Source organism: Drosophila santomea, chromosome 3R (assembly GCF_016746245.2).
Source record: "Drosophila santomea strain STO CAGO 1482 chromosome 3R, Prin_Dsan_1.1, whole genome shotgun sequence".
Taxonomy (NCBI): domain Eukaryota; kingdom Metazoa; phylum Arthropoda; class Insecta; order Diptera; family Drosophilidae; genus Drosophila; species Drosophila santomea.
This window is the reverse complement of record NC_053019.2, coordinates 21,091,673-21,119,517: the sequence shown is the minus strand read 5'-3', so window position 1 is coordinate 21,119,517 and position 27,845 is coordinate 21,091,673. Positions and strand designations below refer to the sequence as shown.

Genomic DNA, 27,845 nt, shown 5'->3' with positions numbered 1-27,845 from the left:
ATATGGGATGATGATGTGTTCACAGCAGCGGGCAAAAAAGTAGCTAGATCATCCTTTTAATTTTAAAAATGTTAAGACAAATGAAGTGTGCGCTCTTCTAAGTATATTTATAACTGGTAAAATATTATATCATAAGTTGAAGAGTACATGGACCTACCCTGTTCTTTATTGTAAGTAACTTCAAGCCATTTAAAAAAATGTATCTTTCATTACTATCACATGCCACCTATAAGTATTTAAGTATCCTACATTACTTCCCGCTGCTGTACATTTTTGTGGCTCGGCGCTACTGTGCGCATCATAATCGAGGGTGTGATTTGTCCTTTTTCAGCGTTCGTCGCCCGCCTGGCAAAAAGGCATCCTTATGAAACATCACCGCAATTTAGTTGACTCTGCGAACCCAAAAGCGAAGCCCACGCCATCAGCCCTGCGAAAAATTTGAATAATTTTTATTACGTGGCGCGTTATGAATTTCTGATGAGCCCGGCGATGTTGTTGCTCCTGTTTGCCTTTCTTCCTTGCGAGTGGGGAGGAGGGGGGAAAGGAAGGGCGTGTGGCCAGTTATCCTTCACTAAGCCAAGTGACAGTGCCACAATTTATTAGATTCTCAGCCTCTGCCTTCGTCTGCCTTCCCCCCATTTCGACAATGTTCGCATTTTTTCTCAGTTTTGTTCCATATCATCAGAGTCTGCGCTGCAAGTTTCCGGTGGAAAAGTGGGGCGGGGAAAGTGGGCGGTGGGAGGGAAAGTGGGCGGGGCAACTGGCCTTCGACCGGGGTGAAGCTGGGCGTGCTGGGTAATAAAAGCAAATAAAATATTCTTTAATATGCGACACTCGCCGCAGTCTGCTCCCTGTCATCCTGTTTTCCCATTTTCCCATTTCCACCGCCTCTTTTTGCTTGTGTGTCTTTCTGCGTGTGGGAAATTTGCATATATATTGCTTGACAAGCATTAATGTATGTAATCCCATAATTTTTTAATTAAATCAAATTGTTTCGCTCTCGTTTGCGACTCGTGGGATAGTGGATGCCATATATTCTGCGAGATTCACAGGTCAACTGAGTTCTCGAGTAGAAATAATTAAAACTGTGAGCGGTGATTTAAAAAATAATATTTTATTGTCAGCATTGCCATTGCCTTGTACTAAGTATATGCGTTTTTATGAACTTAATTAGATTTTTAAGCTACTCAGCACCAAAGTTGTTCTACAGAAATGTTTCAGACTTTCTCAACACAACCACATTAGTTGGTTTCTGAAGAGATATCTTGATATTATTGCATTTATAACCAATTTAGGAGCTGTCACAAGGCGACAGTAGCCCAGTTGGCATCAATCATAATCAGAGGCAGTGACTAAATGCAACTAAGCCCAAATTATTCGGAACGGGTTGTCCAAGTGTAACCATTCTGGTGCAGCTCCCCCTTCCGCATCTCGAAGCGATTAAGTGATTTCGTGCACAGTGCATGATAATTGGATTAATATGCGTCGACAGCCAGCAGAACAGGCAACTGAAAACAGAGAGCATTGGAGATGCGGACGAGGATGTGGATATGGATGTGGCAGCCACCACCCTGGAAATCTGAGCTGCGAGGGTGGTTTGTGGGTTCTGGGGATTCGGAATTCGGAATACGCTATTCGTTGCGGGGCAAATTACGACGGCATCCGAGGAAGTTCCTTTTGCTCAGAGCTGCCAAGTTGGCTTTGATCTAGCTAGTCTTTATAATAGTTAGTTAGTTGGCTAGACATTTCATGACGAAACTGTTTGATTCTTTCGGACAAATATATATATATGATATATATAAGATATATTGCATATAATATTGAATAATCCCTATGAATACCATGTATTAATAAGTTACTATGAGAACCCCGTTTTCTTGAGCTAACAAAGCAATTTTTTGTTCGATTCCATGTGGCACAACACTGGCCGCCTACTCCACCCTCCTCGGCTAAATGCTCTCGTTATCAAAATTACATATATCATAGCGCATTGTGCCGAGGGGTGGAACGAATGGGATAAACAGAGGGCTGCGGGCGGTTAACACCCTCCTTATAAAGGGTGCAAGTCAAATCAATTTCGATGCAAACATATTCTCAGTGCCATAATTGGAAAAGTCGGGGATTAAGCGATCAAGTTGTATTCTTAGCTGATAAGCGAAATGTTCGTGGGGCTGGGAACTATTACCAGTAACCCTTGGCTTTTACTATATTATTTTAAACCAACTTTTAATCCAGCTTATGAGCAGAGAGAGAAGCAGCCAAACAATTTGTCAGGCAAGTCCGGCCGATTGGTAAATAGGATCTCGGCCAAACAACTGTTGGCCACTTAGCGTTTCATTACCAAACGCTGCCGCTGCACAAACAAATTTACCCGCTTCGATCGGCTTTTTTTCGGGTTTTTTGGGTTTTCAGGTTTCAGAAGCCGCTCCCGAAGTGCTTTGTCTTAGAGGCGGTGTGATCAAAAAAAAAATTAAAAATCCACAGACACAGACACAAAAAAGAGGAAAACGGCAGAAGACCAAGACTGTTTGCTTGACAAGCCAATGGAGCTAAGTGCGATGGTGGCTTTGATCTCCGAGTGGGCTGCCTAATTTATAAAATAAATCATATGTGAATTAGCGGTCAACGGCGGGTAACCCGTTCCCTCATCTGTTTGCATTCGTCGTCGATTTCCTTCTGATTAATTTATTTGCCCAACTCCGCTCCACTGCAGCCCATTATGGCCGCGTTGTTGCCATCGGCGATCGGTAAACGATTTTCACACCTTCTCAACGGGTTTTCCTCCTGCTGTCCGACTTTCTGACTTTCTGCCATTTGGCCAGCTGATTAGTGGATCGGGCTTTTGAACAGACCGCCGCTATTTATTACCTCGCAGGCACTTGTTGTCTAATTGCCAAAGCCACCCGCAATAGCACGTCTCTATTGCGTCGAAAAGTGACGATGATGAGGTTGCACTGCGGGAAAACGGGGGTGTCTTGTCTCAGGAACTTCAAATTATTTGACATTCCATTAGTGTCTTTTAACCGTGTATTAAAAGTGGCCATGCTAGTAATCTATCTATACTATAATTTTCTGAATGATATGTATATTCATGGGTTACAACCCTTTGTAGCCCATTTAAGCAGCATTTAAGCTGAGTTTATTTTTTAATTTTAGCCGCAGCTGAGTTTATGTTTTAATTGTAGCCATATTTTCTGCCAGTGCATTCCTAGTAGTGTCGCGTTCTCCTTCGCGGTGGCATTGGCCAATTTGTGGCACTGGGTGAAATCACTGGCGTCGTCCGGCGAAAGGAAAGTTTCTCTTCGCGCCTCCATGTTAATTTCGGGCCGCCTTTGAAGCCTTTGGCTGGGGTTTCTTCAGTGCTTTCGGTTTTATTATGATTTTGTTATGATCGTGATCATGATCTAATGATTTGTTGTCGCACAGTTTTTCGGCCTCAGTCGCTGCCAAACAAAACAAAGGTCCAATCCGCGCTCCGATAATGATCTGCCGCAATAAAATTGAAATGCGTCTGTTAATCGCCCCGAGATACATAATAATTTTGTACTGCGAGCAGCCAGAGATCCGAATTGTGCCCACAATGGCCACAAGATAGCCAAGTTCTGTCGACTGGCCGCCGCATATCGATCACTTTCTGAATCTCGCATTTTAGGGGGACTTCGAGTCGGACGGAGTACGCAAAAATCACAGCGGCAGATCGAAGGCAAAAAGGAAGTGGCTGTTCAAGACGACTAGGGAATGCTCTAAAAAATATAACTCCACTTGTCTTAATTACAGCCATTTTATAGGGGTATAATGTAAGCAATGAGTTCTATATTTATAGTTTGCCATGTATTTATTTAAGTAGATTACAAACCCTTTTGGGCAGCATGAGTTATTGTACCTTTAACTCTTTGCAACTCAAACTAATTAATAGTTTTAATTAATAGAGATCAAACGCAAGTGTTTGTGGTAGATAACAAAAATGTCGTCACTATATGCTGTCAATGGAACTTTTTCAGCGATTTCGTGGTGTTAGCTCAGCAAAATAAAAAAGAATCAGCTCCAATTAGTCGGCCAATTACGAATTGTTTGTACTATCACTTGTCTGATTGTGATTGTAGCCACCAGCTGCTAACCACCTCGTGCTATTCAGACAGACATATGTATATAGAATCTGTATAGTTGAGCGAGATTGAAAGTCTGGCGAGATAAGGAGGCGCAGGGCAATGTACCCGCCAGATTGTAGGGCATTGGGCGCAATAAATCTTGGGCTTTTTGGCCCTGGACTCTCTGGGCCACTTCGAATTCAAATGGCCATTGTTTTTTGGCCAAAGGGCCGACGACAAATTCGGCGGGAGACGTTTTGGCCCGACTCCTGATAAAAATCGGCGGGCGCAAGCTGCGATCACTGATCTTTAGATCGACAATATTTATGGCTTGTAGGGCAGCCAGAAAAAAATGTCTTAGCTGGAAATTAGAGCAATTAGCTTTGAGCCGCGGCTGGCACATAAAAACACAAGAATTCTGAATAAAACCGAGGCAAACTAATCAATTGGAATAGGAGTAGGTTGTAGAATAGGAATAGTTGATGACCTTTTTCATCTCGTACCCATTTCTCTTGCGGCTACTGTGGGTGTGCCTGTCTCGAGACTCGGCTTGTAAACAGTTTCACTATCTGATGATTATGTAATTTATAGGGCTCCTGGGCCACCAGCCACCAGCTACCTGTACCGATCCGTCGAGCAGATAGTGCCACATAAATAAGTGTGTCTGGCATAAATGTCAAAGGGCATTTAATGAAGTTATTAAACGCTGCGACCCTAGAGACTACCGTTTCTCCCCAAGGGGGCGTTGCATTCTCTGCTCAGTTCTGTTCGGTTTCGGTTTCGGTGATCATAATCTTAAGACCAAGATCCCGATTCCAATACCTATTCCGATCCCGATCCCCGGAGTCCCGAGTTGCCAAGTTCCAGAGGTTCCGACTCCGACTGCGACTCCGACTGCTTTGCATGGCGACCAAAACTGGTTGGGCAATAAAACGCTTGCTATAATGAGCAACAAAATTTGTAACGATTCAATTTAAGGCTACATACAACATGAGCCGTACGCCGTCGGCAAAAGATGAAATAGTCGCAATAGGTATAGGTACGAGAGTATATCCTAGTCCCCCAAACGGCCTCCACCTCCAACGCCGCACCCCTTGTTGTTCTCTCTGTGTTTTTGGCGCATGTTGAGGAGTCCCAGTCCCAGTAAGACTTCAACTTGGACTCCGAGCGGCGGTTCAATTCAATGAAATTTATGAAGACATGACTGGCAATTGTAGTTGCAGCGTTGCAACGTTGCAATGTCGGCCGAAAAGCCGCTCCAAACTAAGCACTAAAGACCCAGAGTTCGACGATCCTTCAACGCCTACTTGGCCATTGCGATTACAACTCAATTGTCAATTGTCAATCGCAATTGATTTTCCAGCCAATATTTTACAATTAATTAAGCGCAAAATTTGAGAACAAAGTCCGGCATGTGTCGGCAGTCCTTCAAAAGGAATGCGAAGTATTCCATGCCAACAAGTACACGTATCGCAGGTCAAGACAAGATGCGAACTGATTCCGTATACCTGCAACGCCACAGGTCACTCGGTGATTTCTTTTCCCTTTGGGTGTGGACAGAATGGGTCAAAGGTCGGTGGATGGATATGGAAAGCCACCATTGATAGATGCCCCGATATCGTCGAACATCACCCTCCAACTGTGGGAAAACTGGTGAAACGCAGTGGGACTGTCGTTAAATGCGGACATAAAAGAAATTAGCTGGATAGTTTCGGTTTCGGCACTGATATGATTCCAAAATTCGGGTGGTCCGCGTTGGGCTTTGAAAACTGAACTGTGTTCGAAATCGTGCAATATAACCTTTTCATTCTGATAGTTCAAGTACTCGTTGTGATGTAAAAAAACGATTCATGAAGCGCTCTAATAAAATGAACTATAAATGTAAACACTCTTTTTGCATTGTAAAGCAGGAAAGCACATTTTATTTGGGCATACTCATATTATATGTTTTTTTTAGTTTTTATAATAAACTTTTTCTGAATCTATGTGGTATAATACCAATTTGCAGTGGTTTCCTTCGGAATCGGAGCTCCCGCAAGGCAATCGGTAAGTTCATCGTAGTAGCGGGCGGTGCCCTCAACGTAATCCTTCGAGGCATAGTTGAAGCAGATTTCCACCTGGCTCTCCAAAGTCTGCAAATGGATAGTGATCTGGGCAGCGGCTTCGGTGGCATTTGCCGACACTTGGTACATGATTTTCGATTGCTCGGCTCCCTACAAAATGGTGCAAAAGTAAGTTTATATTTCACCATTGGGAACTCTCTTTAAGATTGCTGAGCAGAAGATTTTCTTGACTTCAGGGAAACTTACGACTTTGGCGAAGCAGTCGAAGGCTTGCACGGCCTCCACGATGGAGGAGCACTCGAAGAAGGTGTTGCAGCCACTATCACCAGAAGCCTGAATGTTGAAGAGAGTGCTGTTCCAGGCGGCGAAGACCAGTTCCTTGCCGTTTTCGAAGTCCTTCTCGCACTTGTTGTAGTCCTGCTCGTACTGGGCCGCCACTGCGTTGATAAGTGGTCGATAGTAGTCGAAACAGGCAATCGAAGTGCCAGGATCCCGAGCAGCCAGCTCCTCCGTCTGCTGCTGAAGACCGAGGATCTTCTTGTTGGTCGGCAACTGCAGCTTGCTGGGCTTTAGCGTGAGGCTAAGGCTGAGGCCAGAAACCAGGCCAAAAGCGAGAACCACGGCCAACAGGGACAATTTGGAAAACATGGTTGAAAGTCTTAGATTTAACTTCTTACTGAATACCTCACTTGCAAAGCCCCGTGCTTTTATATCCATTTCTCGAGCTTCTTATCTTTTTTGGAGCCAATTGCCTCTTGTTGGCGGAAATGTCGCGTTGCCAATTTGCTGGCTAATCTATTTCCGGTAATTGGTAATTAATTTTTCATTTTTTCAAATAAAGTAAATCACATTAATCAGAAGCCATTTTCAGAAACGCGATATCAGTAACAAGAGTTTAATTATACCCGTTACTCGTAGAGTAAAAGGGTATACTAGATTCGTTGAAAAGTATGTAACAGGCAGAAGGAAGCGTTTCCGACCATATAAAGTATATATATTCTTGATCAGGATCAGTAGCCGAGTCGATCTGGCCATGTCCGTCTGTCCGTCCGTCTGTCTGTCCGTCTGTCCGTCTGTCCGTATGAACGTCGAGATCTCAGGAACTACAAAAGCTAGAAAGTTGAGATTAAGTATACAGACTCCAGGGACATAGACGCAGCGCAAGTTTGTCGATTCATGTTGCCACGCCCACTCTAACGCCCACAAACCGCCCAAAACTGCCACGCCCACACTTTTGAAAAATGTTTTGATATTTTTTCATTTTTGTATTGGTCTTGTAAATTTCTATCGATTTGCAAAAAAACTTTTTGCCACGCCCACTCTAACGCCCACAAACTGCCCAAAGCTGCTACGCCCACACTTTTGAAAAATGTTTTGATATTTTTTCATTTTTGTAATGGTCTTGTAAATTTCTATCGATTTGCTAAAAAACTTTTTGACGCGCCCACTCTAACGCCCACAAACCGCCCAAAGCTGCTACTCCCACACTTTTGAAAAATGTTTTGATATTTTTTCATTTTTGTATTAGTCTTGTAAATTTCTATCGATTTGCCAAAAAAACTTTCTGCCACGCCCACTATAACGCCTACAAACCGCCAAAAACTGTCTTTAAGACTCTCCTTCTCCCTTCCACTAGCTGAGTAACGGGTATCAGATAGTCGGGGAACTCGACTATAGCGTTCTCTCTTGTTTTCTTCTCAAATTGTAAAAACGTTGTACTATACTTGTTCTTTTAAAAAAATTCTTTTGCTTAGGGGAAAAGTGCAATTTGTACAATAAACTCAAGAAAACGTATGCAATGTACATTTTTTAAACAAATGAATACCAAACAAGAACATTTTATGATAAAAAAAAAAATTTTAAATATTCTTAATTAATCAGACTGCTCTTACGGCAGCTATATTAAAATCGTCCGGTTTGATAAAATAAAAACAGAAATTATATGGGGTCAAAAATGTATTTTTATTAATTTTCAACTAATTTTTCGATTAATCAATAAGTAGCTTGATCCGACTTATATACTACCAGAAATGGAGAGAAGTTTTCTGGAAGAGCTTTATGCATATACTCCATAAACTCAAATAATAGTTATAGTTGAAACAGATTGAAAAATTGACAGATGTTGAAAACTTCCGACTCCCCTTCCAAGAGTGTGAAAAATAAAAAATAGAATAACATTTCTTAAAATTACTATGACATACATCTGTGCTACTTCAGTGTTCCTTGGTGATATAAATATTTGTATCAGATCAAATGGCTCAATCTTGCACCAAAATCACAAGTGATCAATGAAAATTCCATAACAATTAAGTATAAAATTTTCCCCTTGAATTAAGAGAAAAGTACTGTCATGATTTCACTAGAAATTTGGCAACTCCATGTTTTTCCTATCCTAACATTTTTTTAGGTAAATGAGCTCCGTAGTAAATTGCTTGCATTTCTAATTATTTGAGTAAAACAGAGATTTGCGTTGCTTAATATTTATTAATCGAATTTTTTTTAGTGTAAAACTTATGCAGTTGTTTTCTCCACAGCTGGTGTAGTAGTAGTAAGAGGCTCACAAGTGGTGGTTGGGATTCCGTTCTTGAGGCAGTCGTTCAAAAGGTCGTAGGTCTTGGAGGTGTCCTCCACGTAAGTGCGATCTGCGTCGTTGAGGCAAACTGTCCTCCGGCTTTCTATGAGGGTATATTCCCCCTGGATCTCCACTGCAATCTGCGTGGCATTGGCCGAAATGCCGTAGAAGGTCTTGGAGCTGTCGGCCGAATTGATGGCGGCGCAGTCGAGGCGGGAGACCACGGTGTCCAGCGCCTGCTGTTCTGCTGTCCAGACCTGGCAATTGGAGTTGGGATAGGAGCAACCGATGTTGGCGGACCTCAGGATGATCTGGCGATCCTCGGCATACTTTTCGTTGATCAGGGCTGTGGAATTGTCATATGCCGAGATGCAAGCCGCAAAGTTAGTTTCGAACTCATCCGCGATTTTGGCCAATTTGGGCTTGTAAATCAAGAAGCACTGCGTGGAGCGATCCGAGTGGACTTCGGCCAGCTCCCTGCTCTGCACCTGCAACTCCTGGATGTGGGCGTCTGGTCTGAAGGGAATCTGCAGCTTCATCGCCAGCGAGAGGCCCAGTGAGAGGCAGAAGACGAGGATCTTGGCTTGTTTCGGGAACATCTTGGCCAGCTTACTTGGCAATGGATGTGACACCCAGCCGTATTTATACAGCCAAGTACCCTTTCATCAATATCTCTTTAATTACACATTAATGAAATGTATTTTCTGTTACAGATAACTATAACTATAACAATGGATGGCCATGTTAACCGAGAGTTGATAAGCTCATGTTTTGCTTCCAAAAACCTCACCGCTTTGGACAAACACCTTCATATTGAGCTGGTCATAAATAAGTCGAACACCCCTTTAGATAGCCTCAGAGGCATACAATTTAATCGTTTCAAAATTATTGATATTCACTCAAAGTCTTTTATTTACAGCGATCATAGATCGCATATACAGGGTGCTCGGGCGAATCTGAATCTTGAGTCGAGTCTTAGAGCACGTAGTTCGTGCTGGGAAACTCCCAGTTGGGATCACCTAGACAGGCGATCATGTCGTCGTAGCACTCACCATGGTTGGTGTTATAGGTTCGGTGGGCTTCTATTTGGCATCTGGTTTCCGTTTCCTTGATTTCGGACACTTGGGTGAGCAGGCTGGTTTGGTTATCAGATGCCTTGTAGGAAGCTTGCTCCAGTTGCTTGGATGCCGAAGGTCCCTGCGATTGGGTGGGGATATTATAGAAAACACTATAAATACACTTTCTAATGTCTATGTGAGTAATGTGAGTATGTGTGGAAGAACAGAGATTTGTCCTGGTTAATCTGTAAACCACCTATAAGTGCCATCCTACCCATGGCATATATTCTACGGATCACTCACCCCAGAGGCCAGGCAGCCGAAGGCTTCGGAGTTCGAGGTCTGGCCATCGCAGGTCATCAGGGAAACGCAGGTGTCTTTCACGGATCCGGCCAGCTCGTCGCGGGCACTTCCGAAACTGGAGTCGATCAGGGCGAAGGAACCGTCGTAGGAGGCCTTGCACGCGGCAAAGTCATCGTTGTACTTGTCCACGTGGCCCTTGAGGAGCGGGCTGTAGTATTCCACGCAATCGATGTTGAACAGATCCGATCGCATGGTCGGAGAGCTGAGCAGGCGCAGCACCAGCGAGGACTCCCCCTCGATCTCGACGGGAGTGGGCACGCCAGCCACGATGACGGCGCCGATGGCCAGCAAAACATGGACGGCCTTGAACGACATTTGGAGAACTGAAGAACTTGGAGAACTGGACAAGAGTGTGGCGCCCAAAGACCCAGATTTGGCTTTTATACCACCCATGCCAGCAATAAGATTACTAATATTTATGATCCAGCAGCTATCATGGGTAGTTTTTAATGCAGCCTTTGTTATCGTCAAGTCTTGTGGAAGCTCGTCACATAGAAGGAATCAATGATATCCCCCAAAATCTACTTAATAATAAACTTAAAATATTTTACCCGTATAAAGTAAAGACCTACCGAATCATTTAAAATATATATTCATATATCTAAGTTTGAAATTTAAAATTATAAATTTTTTATTTTCGTTATATTGCTAGTGAAAGCTAATAAATAAGTGACTTACTTCAAGAATTCACTGATAATTTTCGTTAGATAATTTATAGTGTTATTAATTAAGGGGCGTACCAGGAATACAGTTCACTTTAAATGCAGATGCACATTTAATTAGTTTTTGGCGCTCACATCAAATTATTATCAGTTATTATCAGTTAAGCCATACAATTCGCAAATGTCGAATTGCGAAATGTATTAATCACTTGCAGATTATAAAAGATAATAAAATTCTAAGAATTCTAGTTGCCTCTTCACTTTAGAAGTTGGCTTGTAAAAATGGGCACTTATAAATAAAAGTACTTTTTTTTCTATTTTTTGATAAAAAATAATCAGTTTTTTTTTTATAGCAGTGAAAAAGTTGTCCAAAAGTGGAATGACATACCTCGTTGAATTCGTAACAAAATTCCCTATCGATCCATGTACATACATTGAAATGCTAATTTTTTGCCATATTTCGCTAATTTTGATGATGGTACCCCTTATCGAATATGCAAAAATTTGACAAATTTTATTTTTTCAAATATCGAAAAAGGAGGGATAGACATAGTTAGCTATGTTTATTAGCAGCACCAAACAGTCATTATTTTAGCTGTGCGGCCATTTTTGGTCAATTTATGACGAAAACGCCGATTAAAAATATCTGATTTCTTACAACATTTTTTTTTCGATTTTTTGATAAAAAATAATCAGTTTTTGTTCGATAGCAGTGAAAATAGTTGTCCAAAAGTGGAATGCCATACCTCGTTGAATTCGTAACAAAATTCCCTATCGATCCTTGTACATACATTGAAATGCTAATTTTTTGCCATTTTTCGCTAATTTTGATGATGGTACCCCTTATCAAATATGCAAAAATTTGACAAATTTAATTTTTTCAAATATCGAAAAAGGAGGGATAGACATAGTTAGCTATGTTTATTAGCAGCACCAAACAGTCTTTATTTTAGCTGTGCAGCCATTTTTGGGCAAGTTATGACGAAAAAGCCGTTTAAAAATATCCGATTTTTTACTTTTTTTTTCGATGTTTTGATAAAAAATAATCCGTTTTTTTTCGATAGCAGTGAAAGTAGTTGTCCAAATGTGGAATGCCATACCTCGTTGAATTCGTAACAAAATTCCCTATCGATCCATGTACATACATTGAAATGCTTATTTTGTGCCATTTTTCGCAAAGGGATATACATAGTTAGCTATGTTTATTAGCAGCACAAAACAGTCTTTATTTTAGCTGTGCAGCCATTTTTGGGCAAGTTATGACGAAAAAGCCGTTTAAAAATATCCGATTTTTTACTTTTTTTTTCGATATTTTGATAAAAAATAATCCGTTTTTTTTCGATAGCAGTGAAAGTAGTTGTCCAAATGTGGAATGCCATACCTCGTTGAATTCGTAACAAAATTCCCTATCGATCCATGTACATACATTGAAATGCTTATTTTTTGCCATTTTTCGCAAATTTTGATGATGGTACCCCTTATCGAATATGCAAAAATTTGACAAATTTTATTTTTTCAAATATCGAAAAAGGAGGGATAGACATAGTTAGCTATGTTTATTAGCAGCACCAAACAGTCTTTATTTTAGCTGTGCAGCCATTTTTGGGCAAGTTATGACGAAAAAGCCGATTAAAAATACATTGAAATGCTAATTTTTTCCCATTTTTCGCTTAATAAGATGTTGATAACTAAAGATTTTTTTTCAAAGCTGATATATTTACAAAACTTTTTAAGAAAATGCGATACAAATTTATCAGTAAAATTGATTAGTCTGTTTTTTGTGTGTATTTCAAAGACTTTAAGTTAACATCTGTGTTACATAGATTGGTGATTTCTGTTAACTGTAGCACTTAACATAACCTATAGGATGGTGTACTCGCTTAGGTGCATTCGATAGAAGAGTACCTTCGATTATAATCGATAGTAAATAGTATATCGAACAACATCGATAAGTATCGCCCAAGTACATCGATGCCCGATGTTTTTTTACATCACTAGTCACTTTGTTAATCAAAATATTAGAAAAAACTACATTTCCGCCTCGAAAGTGCATTTCGCGATCGCGCAAAAGTGTTAATAAGCGCGCGACTCGTTTGTTGATCTTAAAAGCGCTAGCAGGCGATGAAAATCAAGCAGAAAGCCATCGTTTTTTCTTCTTAAACTTTTACTTACGGCAGACACGCACACGCACGCAGCTCACCGACGCACTCGCACACACACAACTACACGCACGCGGAGAGCAGAGCAGCAAGAGGAAGAAGAAGAAGCAAATCATCAAACTTAAAAATTGCGAGGTGAAAATAACGAGAGCGAAGGTTTTCCCAGCACCAAAGATCATAAATCGCGAGTGTGTTTTCATTACCAACCATTTTTTGGGGCCATGCCGGATTTGTCCCCCTCCCCTTCCGTCCCTCTTGTAATTGGGGCTGCCAACTTGCTGCTCACTAAATTTCCTTTTTTTTTTTTGGTGAATGGAATATGGATGCTGTTGCGCGCAATTTTTCCCCTGATTTTTCACAAAATGTATTTAACGCCCACTTTCGAGTGCTGAGTTAAGTCGCCCAAGCGGAAGGACGAAGCCGCGTCCTTGATAAATCGATGTGCCAAAAGAAAATGCAAAAGAAGCGCGGGGCAGAGAGGAAATAGCGGTGAAAAGCGTGGGCGGGCAGCTGCCGCAAGGTCTTCCGCCCCGCCCCCTTTTGTGTTTGCGCCTTTTTCCATGTCCTTGCAGTCGGCTTACAGTTATTGTTCTGTAGCACAACTGCAAAACTCGACAAGGGGAAGCCCCGCAAGTATACACTGTACAGGTGTATGTTTGTATGTACATACGTATCTCATATTAATTATGAAGCGCCAGCTGATTCGAGTTCGGAATTCACATGTTTTCACCGGTTTATATATAGTGCCTTTTATGTGCAGTCCTTCAGTCTCAGCAGTTCAGCTCAGTTGAAATGTACTTCAGGAAATATTGTCGTATGTTCTCGTATCGAGGAATATGGATATAATAGAGCACTTATAATCCTTCCATAAGTAAAGATCTTCCTAATAAAAACAATTTAAGCTTCGATTTTATTTTAATATGACAAAAACTTTAGAATTCAGAACAGTTGTCATAACATAGGCTTTAAAAGCAATAGTTAATATATATTTTTGATTTTCTACCTGTATCCTACAGGTCGAGAGTTACAGAGAGTATGGCAAATAATTATTTCATGTTCAGCTGAAATCAAACTGCCATGAGTCAACTCAATTTCCGTAGAAATGTCTATGAAATGAATCGGATTTAGAAAAGCCGACTTGCACATCCGATAGTGTCAGAAAAATCCAGATACATTTTCCAGGAATTTAGCTAACCTATTTAGATTGTTATTTGTGTATGCTTCCCATAAACTGCATATCTCTTTTGAAACGACCTTTGCTTAGTCATTCCCCCCGGTGAAAGTTCAAGTTCAAGACCTTGTGTGTTGATATTGATTGGCAGTCGTTTAACGGTTCCATACCCTTGTGTCCTCGATCCGTAGATTCCTTGGCACCGGCTAGCCGTGACTGAGAGGAGGAGGAATTGCACCCGCCCGGCACACAGCACACAGCATGTTCAGTGAACATGGGCGGATTTCTGGATAAGCCGAAAACCGCCAAGCACAATGACGAAGGCGAGGGCAACAAGCTGCTCTTCGGGGTCAGCTCGATGCAGGGATGGCGGTCGGAGATGGAGGACGCCTACTACGCTCGTGCCGGGCTGGGGGATGCCCTGCCGGACTGGAGCTTCTTTGCTGTGTTCGACGGACATGCCGGATGCAAGGTGTCGGAGCACTGTGCGAAGCACCTTCTGCAGAGCATTATCAGCACCGAGGAGTTCATTGGTGGCGACCACGTGAAGGGCATTCGCACTGGCTTCCTGCGCATCGACGAGGTCATGCGGGAGCTGCCGGAATTCACCCGGGAGTCGGAGAAATGCGGCGGAACCACCGCCGTGTGCGCCTTTGTCAGCCTCACGCAAGTGTACATCGCCAATTGTGGTGATTCCAGGGCAGTGCTGTGCCGCCAGGGAGTTCCTGTGTTCGCCACGCAGGATCACAAACCCATTCTGCCGGAGGAGAAAGAACGCATCTACAACGCGGGTGGCAGTGTGATGATAAAGCGCGTAAACGGCACCCTGGCCGTGTCAAGAGCCCTTGGCGATTACGACTTCAAGAACGTGAAGGAGAAGGGACAGTGCGAGCAGTTGGTATCGCCAGAACCGGAGATATTCTGTCAGAGCCGCCAGGATAGCGATGAGTTCCTGGTACTCGCTTGCGATGGAATCTGGGATGTGATGACCAACGAGGACGTGTGCAGCTTCATCCACTCGCGAATGCGAGTGACCAGTAACCTAGTGAGCATCGCCAACCAGGTGGTGGACACCTGCCTGCACAAGGTGAGTCATGATTTCCATGCATATCGTCATTGTTCTCACAATCTGTTGATTTTCTAACTGCAGGGTAGCCGCGATAACATGAGCATCATCATCATTGCTTTCCCCGGAGCTCCGAAGCCCACCGAGGAGGCGATAGAGGCTGAACATCGGCTGGAGAAGCAAATCGAGAAGATCACAAGAGGTTGTCTAAGTCGTCTACTCTGTTTATAACTAATCGTAAACTGTTGACCCATGGCGTAGTGGTCTCCTCCGTCTTCGTGTCTCTATTGAACCGAAATACGTATACTTTGTACCTTGAGCGCCACGAGCTCTTTGATGGCCAATAGCCCCGACCCAAAGTGCTTCTAGAGTTGTATTTGCCCCACTTTGTCCAAAACTTCAATCTTACAAAATAGTTCCTTTCAAAAGAAGTTCCGTAGCGACAAACAATACCAAAACGAAAACCAAACCATTGCCATTACTAATGCCAAGAATGAACTTCACACACACACCCACCTCAAGTACAGTGAAAGCTCTCTTAAAAGGACACTCATAGGCACTGCTAATCTATATGTATATTTCTAATCCTTCGAATTTATAAATTCATATCACCAGCAATAAGGCTCAAGCCCGTTTGGTTTATAAGAGTGCTATATAAATGTTGTGTATTACATAATATGGCTCATTTATGCTTAGATTCCCAATACTTGTACATCATAAACATTTTGTTATATTCCCTCAGAGAGCTTTCACCGACATTCCCTGTATAAATATGTAAACGGGGCGTGTGTGGGCGTTCTACCAATATCCTATCACTAATGCATAGCAAATACCTGTATAGCGTGTTAGTTTGTCATATTTGGTGGCTGTGCGTGTGGCTGACCAGTGTTTGTCTGCCCCGTGTGTGTGCCTGAGTTATAGTATTATTTATACATGCCTGTGTGTACTACAGCCACTGCCAAAAGCGTTCCATGTATGCGAAATCCAGCCCATTTAGCTTTAGTCGTACATATACACCTAAATAATAACAATTATCGACGAACCTGCCCGAGCTAAGTAGTTAAATGACCCGTCAGCCAATTTGTATATACACTTACGTATACGTATTCCCCTTTTGATACTAGACGCGATGCAAATCAATCAAACAAAATTGCAATACTCAACGTAAAACAAACACTTGGAATTGATGTATCTAGTAGGCGTAGCGAATTAAACCGTACTTTCTAAGCAAAATCAAATAGGAGAATGTCTTCAGAGAAGATTCGTTTTAGGTAGAATTGAAAAATTGAAAATAAGCTGAATCGCTGACAGAAACTTTAAAAAGCAATGAGAACATATATTTTATTAACTAGAAACCGCTCAGACGAACTGTAGTCGTATTACTTGAATTACGTATTTAAAGCAATGAATAACAAAGAAGGAGTGTTTATCCGAGACTTCAGTATTCGAGACACCAAAGTGAATTTCGGCCAATGCCTGCCGGCCGAGCTTCAGACGTGACCTTTTTGATATAGACAATTACTTTAGCCCGAATTCGTACGACTTACAATTAGCCAGTTAGTGAATGCATTGCCCACCACTGGTCACAGTAGCTAACCCATTAGGAAATTATTTAGTCTAAGCAATAAGCCAAAGATCGTAAATGGCAAATACTCAATGTCCAGTATCCAGACGAATTACTTAGCCTAGAGTAGAGTAGCCAAAGGAGTTCGAATGTCATAGAATGTATACGTAGGTTAAATGAAACCGAATTGTAAACCTTATGCTCACCAACTGTTGTGCTTGTTGTTAAAGAAGGCAAACGATTACTCCACCCAAAACGATCAGACATATTCCACTCAATCTAAGCAATTCCCCCGAAACGTTTGTACCCGGATGCCCTGGTGAATTGGTGATCCAGTCAAGAGTGTAAAACACACACAACCCACATCCCAACATACACGACTTTTAGAGATTAATGAACTACCATTGATGCCAGTCAAAAATATAACTTAACGAAAGATTCGAAAACCAAAGCAAAAGTGTTTGTCTGCTGTTCTATTGGAATCATTTCGATTTTCATTTGCTATTTCCATTTTCTTTCTTTTCACACTTCACGTTGCGAAAATCAATTTTCTTTTTATTTATATTATGTTCATTTCGAAATCTAAACATTCCATAGCTTTTCCTGGTTTCGTATGAGCCAGTTTCAGCTAATGCTTAACGTTTATCTAAAGTAATTTGTCAAAAGGAAAATTTTAGCCATTCGCTGTCGTTGTTTTATGGTTGTTGATCGCGCCTCCGTACTACAAATCCCAATTTCCAATACACTATTGCCAAATCAGAGCGCGAATTAGCCAAATGGGCCAAATGTCAATGCAAGAACAAGAAACAGAAACAGAAAGCAATTCAAATTTAAGATGAGTGAGCATAAGGTACGTCTATAATTTTGTAGTTTGTAACTTTTCGAAGCCACTTTGTCATTACGTTATCGTTTATCTTATCAATTGATTGGTTTGATTTTTGATTTGCCTACACCCACCCAGAACCGCCTCCAATAAGTTCTTATCTGTGTATTAATTGTAAAAAGCGATCCACCCAATCCAGCAGTTAATCGAAAATGCATGTACCCCCTAGCCACCATGGAAAATTGAATTGAACAACGAAGTCACCTAAAAAGTTCTGCGCAATCCTTTTGCTAAGAAATCCTTGATTGGACGTTTTCTGTTTGCTATGGTCAAATCAATTGGATTGTCTTAAATGTATTTAAGGCTTTTTTGCACTTTATTTCCAAATAGATCATTGCTATATTATTAAGACCTAAAATGATTGCGCTTTTCTATAGCAACTCTTGTCCATAACTAAACTCCCTTGTTTGAAAATCGCTTGTGAGGGCCACACATACTCGTTTTTTGATATTTTGTATTACAGCGTTTGTATCTAAATATTGCATTTACCTTAAAGTAGCTTAACTGTGTAATTCGTATTTCTTTATGGACCATTTATGTACATAAATATTTATTTATAAACGTCATTTGAGCTAACATAGTGCTCTGTAAACTGCCCATTACTAATGACTGATTTCTCTCTGATTTTGTTGCAGACGAGATTGAGTCTAGCAAGATAACCGACTACGTGGATCTGCTGAAGTGTCTGCAGAACAGAGACGACATCGAAGGTCTTCCACCCGGAGGCGGTCTGCAGTCCAAGTGAGTGGATCATGTCCGAAAATAGGGTCCGGCGATTGCTAATCAGTGGTGTTGTTTACCTTTGCAGATATCACGTTATCGAGCGTACATTCAAGCAAGAGTTTCCGGATCGACCATGTGAAGTACGAAATCTGTTCTATAATCTGTAACTCAGTTCGCTGCGCTTTCGCCAATGCTAACACATATATTTTATCGCTTGCATAGCACCGTTTTTTGGTCATTATAGCCATAGCCTTTGAAATTGCCTTGTTTTTTTTTTCTGATTCAATCAGTAGATCGACACCAGAGGATTTGGTAATGATAGAGCTATCACAGCAGTTCATTCAATCGTCAACACCATTAACCACGTTTATCATCGTGCCATGTTTTTAGTTGGATTCCCCTCATCCCTTAATCGTAACCTCTAATCATGGCTGCCTATTTTTTTTTCTTTTTTCTAGCTGTATGCATATGATGATATATGAATTTTGTAATGCTAATTGTTCATTTTTAAACCAACCAACCAACAACCAACCAGCAAGAGAACAATGATAACTAAACACCCTATGCTTCACATACTCTAAATGTAAGCAGAAAATTCATTATGTTGCTCGTCTAGCCCCACCATCATCGACCCCCCACAATTATCCATTCTGTTTCGCTATGTTTTTCATTTATGTTCCTTTGTTTGAAGACTTGGGCGTACCGCATGTCTGTCACTGCATGTCTCATCTATTTCAATCCACTTCCGTTTCCGCTTCAGCCGCAAGTGTGCATCCTGCCTGAAAATGTCCTAACCCATCGGCTGCCCATCACGGTCAATAATCCAGATATTTGTTATTCTTGCAGAGTCCAACGCATTAGGTTGCAGTCGAAACACGAAACAAAACCAGTTAAACAAATGCAGCAACCAGAACAGAACAGAAAAAGAGCAGAGCAGAACAGAAAGCAGAGCCACACAACTTGAACGAAGCAAACATACAAGAACACACACCAAACAGTTTTCTACTTTGATAAAACACAAAAGAAAAAACCTACTAATAATGATAATAATAAGAGTAAAAATACATTTATAGTTTTTACGAAGCAGTCCTAAACACAACAATACGAACAGCCACGCCCACACAACTCTAAGATATAGGAGAGATCTAGAACAGAGCGTACCTGAGCAGACCTCAGAGACTCGGAATCGGATGAAATCAGAGGATGGCTCAAAGCCAGCGCCATCGCCAGCACCAGCACCAGACCCCTCTGATGGACCCATCCATCCATGTGAATGTGAACCCTCTGTGTGCCCTTTCGTTCCGTCACTCCTCAACAATCAGCTATCAGCAGTACAAGCGCCAGGAAAAACTAATGGAAAATGTGGTATCAAATGTTATTGAGAACGAAGGAGGACAGTTAAGAAATCGCGAGAGTCTCGCTCAAATTTTTGTGTACAAGAACATTTTATTATTCATTTCAAAACCATGTATTAACTATTGATTCCGAACCGAAAGCGGACCTTTGTAAGTTGTAAAATGTTTGTTACCTAAAACAACTTTTGTTCACCTTTTTTTATATGTGTACGAGAAGATTTGTCGCCAAGCCAGAAGCGAAACTTAATAATGTAAAGTAAAAATGTTAAAAGAAAACCAGAAAAAAATGGTAAAAGGAAACCAAACTAGCAAACAAAACCTGTAACTATCTATGTACGGAAACGAAAAAGTAATACCTAAACCTTAAGTAAGAAAAGTAAAACAAAAGAAATCCACAATAATGTCCGATCTGAAAGAAACGAGAATGAAAACTAAGAACTATTAATTTATAAGAAACGAGTTGATGAAGAAAATCTTAAGAGAGAAAAGCAAAATTACGCTCGAGTTTGTAGTAAATGTTGATAAAAAAAAACACACACACTCCGAAGCTTTTAATCAGTCCTTGGATCCATCGTTCAGCTGCACAGTATACCAGTCGTATCATCTCCAGAAGCGACATGTGTTATCCTTGGAGGCGGTCAGGATGGCGTCTCCTGCGTAGCTGTAGGCGCAGCTGAACACCTCACCCTCATGCCCAGCCAGCACTTGGGAGCACTGTCCGGATTCCGTGAGCCACAGGCGAGCTGTGTTGTCCGCTGAAGCTGTGAGCAGCATGCAGCCACTGGGACTGAAGCACACCTTGGACACCTCATCCGAATGTCCCGCCATTAGGGAGAACATCTCCAACTCCGCAGATCCTTCCAGCTTCCACACCCTGGCCGTGCAATCGCTGCTGCAGGTGGCCAAAAGTCGACCCGCTGCATCAAAGCTCACATCGAGCACTTCATCAGTGTGCCTGGCAGCCAGATAAAGTTCCTGATCCAGCTTTCGAATGTCCCAGATCCTTGCCGAGTTGTCCAGGGAGCCAGTGGCAATCAGAGATCCACTGAAATTCCACACGCAGTTGGACAACTCAGCGTCATGGCCACGCAGCTGATGCCCCAAACTGTAAGGGGAATTTTTAATAGTGATCCTACTGAACTCAGATCTTAACCCACCTCTTGCTCCGCACATCCCAAATAGCTGCTGTGTGATCGAATGAGCCGGTGAGCAGCATGTGACCATCGCGATTGAAGCGGGCAGCAATCACTTCGGCTCCGTGATGGGTCAGTTGCTGGAGCTCATGGGAGGTTTCCACATCGTAGATCCTGGCTGATCCGTCCAGGGACGCCGTGGCAATGGACTTTCCATCCACCGGATGAAACTCAGCGGCCACCAGTTCGGCGGTGTGTCCATAGAAAGTGCACAGAGACTGTCCGCTGGTGGCGGACCAAACTTTAGCGGTGCCATCAAAGGATCCAGTCACAATCTTGTCGCTGAAGATAATTGAAAAAGCAGTCAGGTAATGTACAGATCCATCTCTGTGCAGCTTAACCAACCAATGAGGAAAATTGAATCCCACCGAGAAGACAACGTTGTCGTGGCCAGTGAGGATGTGCTCCACCTGGGCCGTTTGAGTGTTGATCACGTGGCAGGTGCGGTCATAGCTGCCAGTGAGGCAGCGTTCGCCACTCCGGTCGAAGGACACGTTGGTCAGCGGAAGGATGTGCGAGTTGTGGCACTTGTGCAGATAGAACTTCTTCTTCACCGGCTCTCGGAGTTTTCTCTGCAGCTTTTCCAGCGCCTGTTTCAGAGCACTAAAGGTGTTCTGCGATCTGGCGACACTTCCGCTCACAGGACGAGGTGGAGAGGTCTTCTCCGAATCCGTGGGTGATGGCTCCTCCTCCGCTTCGGCTAGGGTTTGCAGTAGGATCCTGTCAGCCAGGGGCTCTATGTTGGTTCTGCAGCGAAGAAGTATTGGCATTAACTGCATTCTTGAAAGCTTTACTTACTTTGAATCTAGGTCAAGCAGATCGAAGTGACGCAGCCGTTCATTGCCCTTCGTGGTTCTATAGTTGATAGCCAGTCCTGGATAAACCTAAGAAAGTTAGTATCTTCAAGGAACTTGTTTTAGTGACCTTTCGCACCTGGCGGATAGTAGCGCAGGAAGATTTTGTTGGCACTCATTGTGAGGTTGTTGCGACTCTGGCAACTCAAGAATGCCAATAGAGCGCATTCCGCTGGCTGTCAGTTTTGCTGACCTGCTTTAATTCAGCCTTTGTTGTTTGGACTGGCTGCCATGCCAGAATTATTGTTTGATCGATTCACCTTGGGGTCCTTGTACTAGGTCTATGTCGAGGTCTCGCTGGTGAGCGGCTCAAGGATGTAGGGTAATGTATTCGGATTCTATGCAGGAATGTGACTTCATTCTCTGCCTTGCTTGCGTTGCTTCCCATTTAAAACAAACAGAATTGTACTTCTTCCAAAGCTTTTCTAGCAAAAGCTTACCCTAGCCGATTTTCCTACTCAGCCATTCATGAAACCTTGTGTTGTATGTAAAGTTATATTACTTGTGTAAACACAAGTCTTGTAAATTATATTTTAAATGAGAAATTGTGCCTTTTATATAGCTGTGCTCCATTCTTCATTTGCTTGATGTATAGAATTTATCTTTGAATATAGGATTCTGCTTAATCTTTACAAGCTAACGAGTTAAAGCCTAAGTACCCTGCAAAATTCCACACCCACTCGTTTGAATTACCCAGGAATGGATTTATTGATTTATAGTCGAACCTCTTGTTTCCTTTCCTATTTGGTGTTCTCTTTAGGACAGGTCACTTTTAATGACGAAAAGCACATGACTAATTAACTTTTCCAGACAGCCACTACTGTGTGAACCCCCAGTAACCCTTGACCTACGATTGTCCTTTGGGGAACCCCTTTGGCATTTGACAAGCAGCAGGAGCGACCAGCTAAATGGTCTCTGGCCATTAAACCTAATTAGCTTGTTCAAGACGGAAAACGGAAGCCAGGACCCCAGAGGCCAATTGGCTGCCGACACCTGGTCGCATTTTTAGCAGATTTACCATATGTCCCACGTGGGCAGACACGCACCCACGCACCCACCCACCCGCAAATCCCCGACCATCCTGCAATTAGATTGCTTCACCTGGCTCCTTCGCCTCGTTTTGGCATTTTCACTAATTTAATTTGTTCAGTAATCGGTGCCTCGGGCCTGGGAAAGGCAGTGAATGTGATTGTCTAACGACCACAGGACGACAGTCTCTGAGAATCGAGTCGGACACCCATGGAAAAGGCCAACTGGAGGCGATGAGGGTGGAGGACACAGCGCCACCTCTGTATGGCCCAAAATGATAAGTAATGATTAGATATTATCGCACCCAATTTCGGTGCACAGCAGCAGGAGAACTGAAAGCGACAGGCGCAAAGTTAAGTGGACAGGGAAAAGTGTGAGGAAATCTTCGAAGCACTGAGAAAAATAGGGTCGCATACCTAACTTAATTTCATATTGTACAGATTTAGGGAATTCTTATTTATCATTGGCACTGAGGATTTCTCTCAGTGTGTTGGAAAATTGCGCAGAAAAGTTGTGTTGGTGGAAAAAGTGCGATAAGAAGGCCAGCGTCTGTGTCTTTGTCAATAATAAAACATTTCATTGAATGTCCATTGAGTGGCGAGCATGGGAGAAGTGACAACATGTCGAGGATGTAGCGATGGAAATGGAGCCGGGCCACCTGGGAGGTCATTCGTGCTCTAGTCACCACCACCATCCTGGAAATAATCGGATGGGGCAGTGGTGAGCAAGAGCAACAGCTGTGCTCCTGCCTTCATCCTGCTCCAAAAAATTCATCTCTTCATTGGAGGGAGCCGAATGTAATTGGGATGCCACAGGACTCGTGGCAAACGGAAGCTTTAAGGAAATCAGAGACGAGTAAATGGCAGTACGAATGGAAATAAAATCAATTTAAAAGCACATAAAACGCTTTCATAAACAAAGCAACAGTCGGGGGCAGGCGAAGAGCAACGGTCGGATCGGAATTTATGCTCAATAAATTTTTGTTGATTTCCGGCAGGCGGTTTCACTCGAAATCTCTCTGTGCGTTGTTAGCCATGAAAATGCCGGCTTGCATAAATTAAAGACACACATACGATCCTTACCTTTTTCCCCTTCCCCCTCCCCCTCAAAAAATCAAAAAAAAAAAAAAGCAAAACCGATTTTATTGCCGCATTTTATGCCTGTTTGTTCGACAGTTTGAGAGCCGGGTTCCTCGTTACCCATTTTTGCCAAATAATGCTTGAGTGGCACAAAAACTTGGAGGCATCCACATTTGCTAAGCCGATAGACCAGTCGAATTAGAAGGATGAGCGATTTATAAACAGATTTTCGGTTTGTGTTCGTCTAAGCGACATTGAATTCGAATTTTCCTCTCCCTTCGGCTTTTCCTGCCCGCGGTTGTTTGGCATTTGTTTGTTTTTATATGAACGTGTGTGGCCGGTTGTCAGGCTTTCAGCTTAAAGGAGTCGTTGGTGGCTCTCTAATTGGAGAGGGAAACTGAATGCCTAGCTGGCCGGCTGGCAGGACATCAAACGGTTGGTAATCGAATTGCCGTGCCGTGCGGCACTAAAATCATTTTCACAGATTTCACAGCGAGGCCATCGTCCATCGTCCACTGAGTGGTAGTTAAATGGTATAGATTTTTATGCATATTTGTTTACTCTGCTCTCGTATCCGGTGGATGTCCTTTGATCAGCAAGCCAAACGGACAACTTGGCAATTTCCTTTGTTTTTCGAATCTAAATGAACGGAAGAACCACAGAAATCAATGGAATTTAAATCCTTTTAAAGAGGTTCAAAGACATATACTTCTACATTTGTACTGCTTTGATACATCTAGATACCTTTTCGAATAACTAGTTGGCTGAGGAGCCATTCTCGAGTCAATAAACAACCTACAAAACCTGATCCTGTGCAAATCCCCATTTATGACGCATTCTGCGGCCTGGCCACTGAAAAGTTTATGACTTTGATAAATGAAATTGTGCTTGGCCTAAAACACACAACTACCAGGGCCGACTTTGTCTGGCCATCCCTACGGTTTGAATATATCAAAATCCGAGTTGCCCGGCAGCCAGGCAACCGAGTAAAGTTTATGGCCAAATTGTGTGCAGGCTGGAAACCTTAAACCGTTTACTTCCCAATTGAAATGCAGACGCATCGAAATGTTATAAATTTAATAATGGCCCACTCGGCAGGTTGGCCATCCTTCCTTGTGCGTGTGTGTGCTCATGTTTTGAAGTTTTATTGTGGGCTTTATTAAACGGCAGCAGGAAGTTCGGCAGGCATTTTGTGCGGTTAAGCGGCCGCATCAAGTATACGCACCATAAATCAGGGTCAGCAACGGCAGAAGCTCCCCTTTTCGGCCCAAAAGAGCGTATTAAAGGCATTAAGCGCGCTCTTAAATCGCCTACATGGCCGTTCGTCATAACGGTAAGTGGTGCTTAAAATGAATTATGCATTGCCCTCCGCAGATATTATATTAAATCATATGTACCGGTTGTCCACTACCTCTACACCATCTACCACGTGGCCCAAAACAAACGCGTGTGTTTCCAAAGACTGATTGTCGACCACATTCGTTGGCCGAGATTTTGCTGCCATTAACTGGTAGCAATGCGACTGGGCTGGCTGAAAGATGAATGGCATGTTAATTTGTGCGCATTATAGTGGCCATTTATCTCCACTGATTTCTGCGGGGCATCGCTTTTTCCCAGTTTCCTCTTTTCCCTCAACTCATCGATCGACTGCACTTGACACCAAATGACATAGTAATAAACAATTAATTATGCGAATGGTCAAAGGTGCAGTAAGCCATGTCTTAGCTCTGGGCATTCAACAAGTTCGCTTGCTGTACAGGAAGAAAATCTAGGATTGTAGAACACTCATAAATGCTTGCTATTTCAATGATACTCAGCTACAATTTACCCCATCATTACATACATTTACCTTATTTTATGTTACCTTATTATTGATATCCATAGTTATTTCCCTATTTATCTTTACTTCCAGGGCAATGGCATCTCATATTTTATTCCTTTTTAGAGGAGGGAATCCAGTTTGCCCACACTCGCATGGCCTAAAGGTGAGCACTTTTAATTATACGATTGCGTTGCCACTCGCTATTATGTATTCAAAATGTTATCGTTGTAAATTATAAAATGGAATCCATTAATGCAGCCAGATGTGCACACATACATAGTATACACTGTAGTGTATACAGATGGCGAGCCATCTATGCAAAATTCATTTGCCCCAAATAGTATGCAATGGGAAATGTGCGTGAAATTTATGCAAACAAGGAACATTGGCCAAAATGGTTGTTGGTTGTCGCTCGGATGGCTCATTCCGTGTGTGCAAATGACTTTTGAAGCTGCTTATGTAAGTCGCATCAACTCATGCATGTTGCATCTTCCGAACGAACATCACGCAACACTCACAAATGTTTTCATTTGATAAAGTAGTCTTCATTTAAAAGCTTGCTTAAAAATTCGACAGGTTCACCATTTATCAAGATATTGCCACTAGGCCATCCCAACTAACTCAATTCATGAATATATTTGCGGAATCATTGACGCAATTTATTAAAACAGGGCAGCTGCCGTAATAAATTCGGGTAAATTATTATGGCTCAAGGAAACGAAGCACTTTTGGCACTCAAAGTGCACAAATATGAATTTAATTAACATCAATTGGCAACATATTTTCAATTTGCACCTGTGCCGGCACAACGAGAGTGAAACATAACCGAAAGGAAATGGTCGAGTTAATTGCATATTGCGTATACGCCACGTTGCCGCCACGAGGGCCACAAGTGGCAAATGCCAAACGGTTTTGTTATTCCGTTTGCCAGTTGTTTGGCACGAGTTTGTGATTTTATTTTGCGTTTGTTTGTTTGTTCCTGTGCTTTGTGCATTTGGTTGGTCGTGTTTCGCCATACTTGTGTGTGCTTATGGGTAAAGTTTTCTGGTTTCTGTTCTGGCAAAGTTCCTTCATTGCCATGGCATATTGGGATTTTTGTGAGTTCCAGCAGGGCGCTGGATTCAATGAAATCCGTTCGACCGCAATGACCACAACTTTCGTCCAGCAATCTCGATCTGATGTGACTTCACATCGCCTCTGCGCTGCAATGCAGTGCAACTCAATCAACATTTATTACACATACGCCGTGGTACAAAGCCGAGTTGGGGCGAAGCCCTATCACAGGGTTTAAGGAGTTTCTGTAGTTCTGTAGTTCTCGACGAGCTGTTGTTCATTTTCAATTCGTTTAATGGGTCACTTGGGCGTGCGGCCCGAAACTTTTCACGAGCTGGCAAACAAGCCATAAAAGTAAATAGCCAGCAACGTGGAAGTGCTGAGCTCATATTTTCCACAGCAACTCAATGCGTATCTTAAAAGTTACAAAAATAGGTGAAATCTCACAGGCAAGCTCTCACTATTTACTCTGACAAGCTTAAGGATTAAAGTATCTTCATATGCAATAAAGTATACTTACGCAGTAGTAGCCTCATCTTTTCTCTGCGTGTAATTGGGCGCGAGAGTGGGTGGTGCTCGGTTAGCTCGTTGGTCCTTTGGCAACCACAAAAGCGCACGCAACCGCACACCTGCAACATTTGTGTGTGGTCTGCAGAAGGGCCACGCCCACCCGCCCACGGGCGAAATCAGCGCCCACCGTCACAGGGCATCTTAAATATAATCGCGGCAAATTTAGACATTGTTGGCATTCGTGCAAAATGATATTTGAGGAAGATAATCGCCCTAATCCAATGATATGGCCCACCCACGCAGCCGGCTTTGTGGGCAAAGGGGCTCAAAAGGACATGAGGGGGGAGGGGTGGCGGAGTAAGTCATTCAACCGCTCGTTCCTTGGGCACAAAGTTCCTCTCACGTCGCCTATTAAGCTCACTTTCAAGTCAGCCTTTGGCGTTTGTAAAATAAGCTTAGCTGCCTGACTTTCCTTGCCATCCTCTGTGTGTGTGTGTGAATGTCCTTTCCCCAGTGTGAGTGTGTGTGTGTTTGCTTAGCACCCACACGTTTGCCTTTTATGTATGCCGAGGCACATG

General features: G+C 42.6%; 5 protein-coding genes across 8 annotated transcripts; 1 reads left to right on the top strand and 4 right to left on the bottom strand.

Annotated features, from left to right (window-relative positions):
• Positions 1-6,070: 6,070 nt before the first annotated feature.
• LOC120454204 lies at positions 6,071-6,799 on the bottom strand. Its single transcript, XM_039639301.1, has 2 exons — positions 6,398-6,799; positions 6,071-6,301 (listed from the first exon to the last, which is right to left on the bottom strand). The coding sequence occupies exons 1-2, from the start codon at positions 6,797-6,799 to the stop codon at positions 6,071-6,073; spliced, it is 633 nt and encodes a 210-aa protein (XP_039495235.1).
• A 1,863-nt stretch (positions 6,800-8,662) lies between these two features.
• Positions 8,663-9,471, bottom strand: LOC120454259. The gene has a single exon (XM_039639394.1). The coding sequence runs from the start codon at positions 9,320-9,322 to the stop codon at positions 8,663-8,665; it is 660 nt and encodes a 219-aa protein (XP_039495328.1). The 5' UTR covers positions 9,323-9,471.
• Positions 9,472-9,608: 137 nt separating this feature from the next.
• Positions 9,609-10,483, bottom strand: LOC120452128. The gene is made up of 2 exons (XM_039636211.1): positions 10,085-10,483; positions 9,609-9,920 (listed from the first exon to the last, which is right to left on the bottom strand). Exons 1-2 carry the CDS (start codon positions 10,457-10,459, stop codon positions 9,699-9,701), a joined length of 597 nt encoding a protein of 198 aa, XP_039492145.1. The 5' UTR covers positions 10,460-10,483; the 3' UTR covers positions 9,609-9,698.
• Positions 10,484-12,778: 2,295 nt separating this feature from the next.
• Positions 12,779-25,842, top strand: LOC120451390 (protein phosphatase 1B). 3 transcript variants are annotated; one of them, XR_005616382.2, is made up of 7 exons: positions 12,780-13,100; positions 14,328-15,223; positions 15,287-15,404; positions 18,285-18,390; positions 18,458-18,512; positions 18,831-18,955; positions 19,219-20,274. XR_005616382.2 is itself a non-coding variant. In XM_039635053.2 (6 exons), the coding sequence occupies exons 2-6, from the start codon at positions 14,411-14,413 to the stop codon at positions 25,825-25,827; spliced, it is 1,125 nt and encodes a 374-aa protein (XP_039490987.1). In that variant the 5' UTR covers positions 12,779-13,100; positions 14,328-14,410; the 3' UTR covers positions 25,828-25,842. The 3 variants fall into 3 exon arrangements, 2 of the variants coding, with proteins under 2 accessions (XP_039490987.1, XP_039490988.1); XM_039635053.2 differs by lacking the exons at positions 18,831-18,955; positions 19,219-20,274 and adding an exon at positions 25,795-25,842 and having other exon boundaries at positions 12,779-13,100; XM_039635054.2 differs by lacking the exon at positions 18,831-18,955.
• On the bottom strand, positions 19,833-22,233 carry LOC120451388 (dynein assembly factor with WDR repeat domains 1). Of its 2 annotated transcripts, XM_039635052.1 has the most exons (5): positions 21,854-22,233; positions 21,719-21,794; positions 21,266-21,667; positions 20,885-21,202; positions 19,833-20,832 (listed from the first exon to the last, which is right to left on the bottom strand). In XM_039635052.1, the coding sequence occupies exons 1-5, from the start codon at positions 21,891-21,893 to the stop codon at positions 20,328-20,330; spliced, it is 1,341 nt and encodes a 446-aa protein (XP_039490986.1). In that variant the 5' UTR covers positions 21,894-22,233; the 3' UTR covers positions 19,833-20,327. The 2 variants fall into 2 exon arrangements, with proteins under 2 accessions (XP_039490986.1, XP_039490985.1); XM_039635051.1 differs by having other exon boundaries at positions 20,885-21,667.
• Positions 25,843-27,845: the final 2,003 nt, after the last annotated feature.

What these genes read in the sequence shown, in the direction of transcription:
- LOC120452128 (XM_039636211.1), bottom strand. Translation starts at nt 10,459, where the DNA reads ATGTCGTTCAAGGCCGTCCATGTTTTGCTGGCCATCGGCGCCGTCATC. An exon ending in TCGGCTGCCTGGCCTCTGGG is followed by an intron (nt 9,921 to 10,084) that starts GTGAGTGATCCG and finishes ACCCAATCGCAG; the next exon opens with GGACCTTCGGCATCCAAGCA.
- LOC120454204 (XM_039639301.1), bottom strand. Translation starts at nt 6,799, where the DNA reads ATGTTTTCCAAATTGTCCCTGTTGGCCGTGGTTCTCGCTTTTGGCCTG. An exon ending in TCGACTGCTTCGCCAAAGTC is followed by an intron (nt 6,302 to 6,397) that starts GTAAGTTTCCCT and finishes ACCATTTTGTAG; the next exon opens with GGAGCCGAGCAATCGAAAAT.
- LOC120454259 (XM_039639394.1), bottom strand. Translation starts at nt 9,322, where the DNA reads ATGTTCCCGAAACAAGCCAAGATCCTCGTCTTCTGCCTCTCACTGGGC.
- LOC120451388 (XM_039635051.1), bottom strand. Translation starts at nt 21,893, where the DNA reads ATGAGTGCCAACAAAATCTTCCTGCGCTACTATCCGCCAG. An exon ending in CTGCTTGACCTAGATTCAAA is followed by an intron (nt 21,668 to 21,718) that starts GTAAGTAAAGCT and finishes TCTTCGCTGCAG; the next exon opens with AACCAACATAGAGCCCCTGG. An exon ending in TGGGATGTGCGGAGCAAGAG is followed by an intron (nt 20,833 to 20,884) that starts GTGGGTTAAGAT and finishes TTCCCCTTACAG; the next exon opens with TTTGGGGCATCAGCTGCGTG.
- LOC120451390 (XM_039635053.2), top strand. Translation starts at nt 14,411, where the DNA reads ATGGGCGGATTTCTGGATAAGCCGAAAACCGCCAAGCACAATGACGAA. An exon ending in AATCGAGAAGATCACAAGAG is followed by an intron (nt 15,405 to 18,284) that starts GTTGTCTAAGTC and finishes ATTTTGTTGCAG; the next exon opens with ACGAGATTGAGTCTAGCAAG. An exon ending in GGAGGCGGTCTGCAGTCCAA is followed by an intron (nt 18,391 to 18,457) that starts GTGAGTGGATCA and finishes TTACCTTTGCAG; the next exon opens with ATATCACGTTATCGAGCGTA.